General features: G+C 38.8%; 1 protein-coding gene across 1 annotated transcript in view; it reads left to right on the top strand.

Annotated features, from left to right (window-relative positions):
* LOC106529049 (potassium voltage-gated channel subfamily C member 3) overlaps positions 1-2,280 on the top strand; it is a 36,910-nt gene extending 34,630 nt beyond the window's left edge. The window contains exon 6 of the mRNA XM_014024382.1: positions 977-2,280. Within this exon, the coding sequence (XP_013879836.1) occupies positions 977-1,044 (68 nt within the window). The 3' untranslated portion in view covers positions 1,045-2,280. The remainder of the gene's footprint in view (positions 1-976) is intronic.
* The last annotated feature ends 2,016 nt before the right edge of the window (positions 2,281-4,296 follow it).

The raw sequence follows: 4,296 nt of genomic DNA, 5'->3' as shown, positions 1-4,296 counted from the left end.
ATACAGGAAAAGTTTTTTTAATAAATCAAATCTGTTTTGGAGGGAAAACTTTACTTCAGGACAAAGAAAAAAAAGGAGTGTTTTAGTTTAATTATCTCGCATCTAATTAAAGGGAGAGACATCTGCTTGCCTCAGTAAAATAAGAGTGTCACACTTTTAATTAAAGATTCAAGTCCTAAAGTTTCTAAGGATTAAATCATGGAATAAAGCACACACTGTTTAAAATCATGAAATAAAAGAAACATCTTCTTCAGGAGTCCATCTGTAAACAATCAAACATAATACACACAGCTATTGAATAGTTAACTAAGCAAAACTTAGTAGATCTTTTATGGTCTTTTTAGTAAGAAAAATGGATTAAATGACATTCTTTGCAATAAGACAGAAAACATTAGATACACAGATTCCTTTATCTTTTCTCCTTTTTTCACATTTAATGAAGAATGTAGATTCCTTTGTTCTCAGTCACGCCAAAGAGTCTGGTTAAAGGCATTTATGATCCCTTTGAAGAGGAACCAACAGTCTTGTGCTTATGAGGTCACAACAGAACTTGTGGGGTTCGGAACAGGAATGTGGCAATTCTTATCTATTAACAGGAAGGCGTCAGGACGTCTGGTGGGGGTTTGTGTGAGAGATGTTAATTCGAGCCACAAAGGAAGTTCCATGCAAAAATCTTTAGGAATAGTCTGAGGTCAAAGTGGGGGTTTTCTTCCTTTCTGAGCTGTTGTCATAGGAACAAGTGAAATCTAATCAGAAATGATTATTTATATGCAGGAAAATGCTACACACCAAACAGGGGACATTGAAAGGAGGAAGAAAGTTTTATTCTCTGATGAGAAAAATATTAACCTTGACAGCCCTGATGGCTGTCAACTTTACTTGCATGACAAGGAGATCCCACCTGAGATGTTTTTTTCACAGCATAGTGGAGGGGGGCACCATCGTGATCTGAGGGGCTTTTTCCTTCAGGCTTCAGATTGTGCAGAAGCCTCAAATGGCAGCTGGCTACATGGAGATGTTACAGGGGCTATCCCTCATCACTAAGACCATCATCTGTGTGGTAATGACTGGGTCTGCCTGGCAAAGGACTTCTTCCAAAGAATAACATCTCTCTTTTGGACCATCCTGCATGTTCCCCTGATTTAAATGCATGCAGAACCTTCTTACGATCCAACAGTGCAAAATGAGAATTCTTGCCATTTTTCAACTGGTCTTAACWTTTTGATCAGGACTGTATTAATATTCAGGTGGCACTTGTGAAATGCCCTGTAGCCAATTTAACAAAGTCTATTAGACTCCTGAAAGCTTTCAAATGATGTGGTTAGCTTAGCAAATACTTTGTCGGCGGAGGGAGAGTGGATAAGAATCTATTCATCCATCCATTTGTCCATTTTCTGTACCCACCTAATGCAGTTCAGAGTTGAAGAAGGTAAGTCGCTAGCAATGATCCCCAGTGGTCAAGAAGCAGGAGCCAGAATCCACCCTGTCAGTGCATCACAGAGCCAACACAACACAAACRACTATTTCTACACACTCACACCTTAGAAATACTTTGAATAACCAGTTGACCTAATGTGCATGTTTTTGGACTGCAAGCTCACACATTCCAAAGGAGACAATGCAAGTCTATGCAGAAAGACCACATGTAAGAGTTGAACCCAGGACTACTTGTTGAGAGGAAACACTAATCAATGCTGTGCTGACAGGTGGAGTTACTAGCACAACCCAACATCATGGCTGCCACACAGGACTCATCATTTACTCATCATTTCTCTTATCAATGAAAAAAAAAAGATAATCTATTTCATGTCATTTGCTAACTCTGTAACTGTGCTCCCAATTTTATAACACGGTGACACTGATCCTGGCAAGTGGCCACTGCAGAACTTAACCCACAACTCAGGGGCTTTTTAATAAAAAAAAAACACTTTCATTTGTAAGTTAGTTGAAGATTTGAAMGTTTGAGAACAAACCAGCGTGTTTGTTATTGGCTAAACTAGACACAACCAGCAACTACTCAGTCTTCACACGGACACACCCATRTCACATGTTTGGATTGACTAATATTTCCTGAATGTGGAAGAGGTTTCTGAACCTGCAGCTCAGTTTGTTGGTCTGACTTCATGTCAGCAGCATTGCTACCTGCACTGACCTAAGAGTGACTCAGCTTCCAGTGGCAGTATCTTTAGTTTTCTCCATTCTTTGGTCTCTCCTTGTTTTTGCCTTGCCTTTATCCCCCCACCCTGCCCCCTCTCTTCTTTTGTCCATCTTGTCTTTGTTTTCGGCTGTGGCTTATAGTTGGAGGCACTATGAACGGCTACTGGAGCGACAGCCCGTGGTAGAAGAAGAGCGGATGCCAAATGTCCAAGAAGAAGTGAGAGAACACAACAACGAGAACAAACAAATGCATTGTAGATGAGTGACATCACAGTTTGCTCTGTGGCCAGACTTGCATCTACCTCTGTACAAAGATGCACACATCAAGAYGAATGCACCATCCTTTACTTTTGTTTGTGGGAAAAAAAGAAAAAAAAGAATAGAATTATTTCCMTTTTACCTCTGATGCTCAGCAAGTTGTATTTAACCATTTTGTGTGGTTTTTTTCAAATCTAATATAACATTATGTTAAAATAATTTTACTTTAAATTCTGTCCAGAGTATTTAATTTCACTCATCTTGTTCACAACTTTAAAACGYTGTACCTCGTTTTGGCTGATATGTGAAATGATAATTTCTTACATTTTTTTTGAAAAACTGAAGTCTAATTCGTTGAACGTCCCCTGACTTTAAATATTTTTCAATCTGCTCAAAAGTTTAAYAACTTCTGACATGTTTAAACAATTKGTTGGGGGTTACAAGGTTAACAGTCTCTTCAGGTTCTGTAGAAATGCTAAGTTTGACACCAAACTGATGTTTACTTACAGCTGTGGCTTGAAATGAGCAGAGAACACTTTAAGACTTGTCTTCCAACACTTCTGAGGATCACTTCAACAACAGTCAATATAGTCGAAATCAAACTTTCACAAACMTGTAATGAATATGTAACAGTGATTTCAGTGTTTCAAGTTTTACCACAAAAAACTGAATTTCTTATATAATTAGGTTTGAATACAGTTTAAATAAAATAAAGGCGTGTTGTGTCATAATCTTCAGAAGTGTTGATTAAAAGCTGTGATTTAAGAAAAACTTCCCTGCACTCAGCCAGCGAGGACATTTTTGTTTCCATTTTCTGTCTCAGCATTTTAGGGGTTTCAGATAAATCTGTTTTCTGTCACAGCTACACCGAAACTCTTTGTTGATTGTGAAAACAACAAAAAACCTGTTTTTCAAGGTTTTCCTTCATGTTACACATAATGTTTTTGTGTGAAATGTAAAAACTCTTCTCTAGTTCACCTCCCTAGGTTCTTTTTTTTTTTTTTACGATTGTCCGGTTTTAACGACGCACTTTTCTCATAACGATGTCGGTTTGTGTTGCATGGGCTTCCATCAYAAGCAATAAGGACTAACAATGTGAAAATGTTTTATAGATTTGTTTAAAGCCTAATGAATGTGTATAGACCATTAAGAGAGCGTATGAGTTCAGAAGCATGAGTATGCACAGGCAAAAGCATGCAGGACAAAACTATATATTTATATTTAGCCTTTTGGAAGCAAAAAGATGTGGGACAGGCCAACATGTTGCATGTCAAAATGCTTTGATGCTCTTGGTTTAACAGCTCAACTTAAGTACTGTAGGGGACAGGTGGGGGTGGTTATTGTGGGTGGGGGGTGTTTTTACTAGAAGCTTTTAGCAGCTTTCATATACTGTAGGTCTTGAAATACTTGATTTGTACTTGTTTTTTTTATGAAGAACTGTTTGAAAGCTCTGCATTTGTTCTATATATGCAAACAAGCATCGTTTGTGTACTAATGCAAAGAAATCTGAAGAAAAAAATGTTTTGCTGTTTTCTCCACTCCTCCTCTGTGAGGGAGGACATCAGACCTGTCTCATCCTAAAGACTGAAAGGACCATCAGTTTGCTGTCATCATCTGTCCTGTCTCTGTCCCAYCATCTGTCCTGTTTCTGTCCCATCGTCTGTCCTTCTTTGTCCCATCATCTGTCCTGTCTCTGTCCAATCATCTGTCCTGTCTCTGTCCCATCATCTGTCCTGTTTTTGTCCCATCATCTGTCCTGTCTCTGTCCCATCATCTGTCCTGTCTCTGTCCCATCATCTGTCCTGTTTCTGTCCCATCAATTGTGCTGTTTCTGTCCCATCATCTGTCCTGTTTCTGTCCCATCATCTGTCCTGTCTCTGT

Source organism: Austrofundulus limnaeus, unplaced genomic scaffold (genome assembly GCF_001266775.1).
Source record: "Austrofundulus limnaeus strain Quisiro unplaced genomic scaffold, Austrofundulus_limnaeus-1.0 Scaffold420, whole genome shotgun sequence".
NCBI lineage: Eukaryota > Metazoa > Chordata > Actinopteri > Cyprinodontiformes > Rivulidae > Austrofundulus > Austrofundulus limnaeus.
The sequence above is the reverse complement of the archived record's forward strand: the minus strand, read 5'-3'. Positions and strand labels throughout refer to the sequence as shown.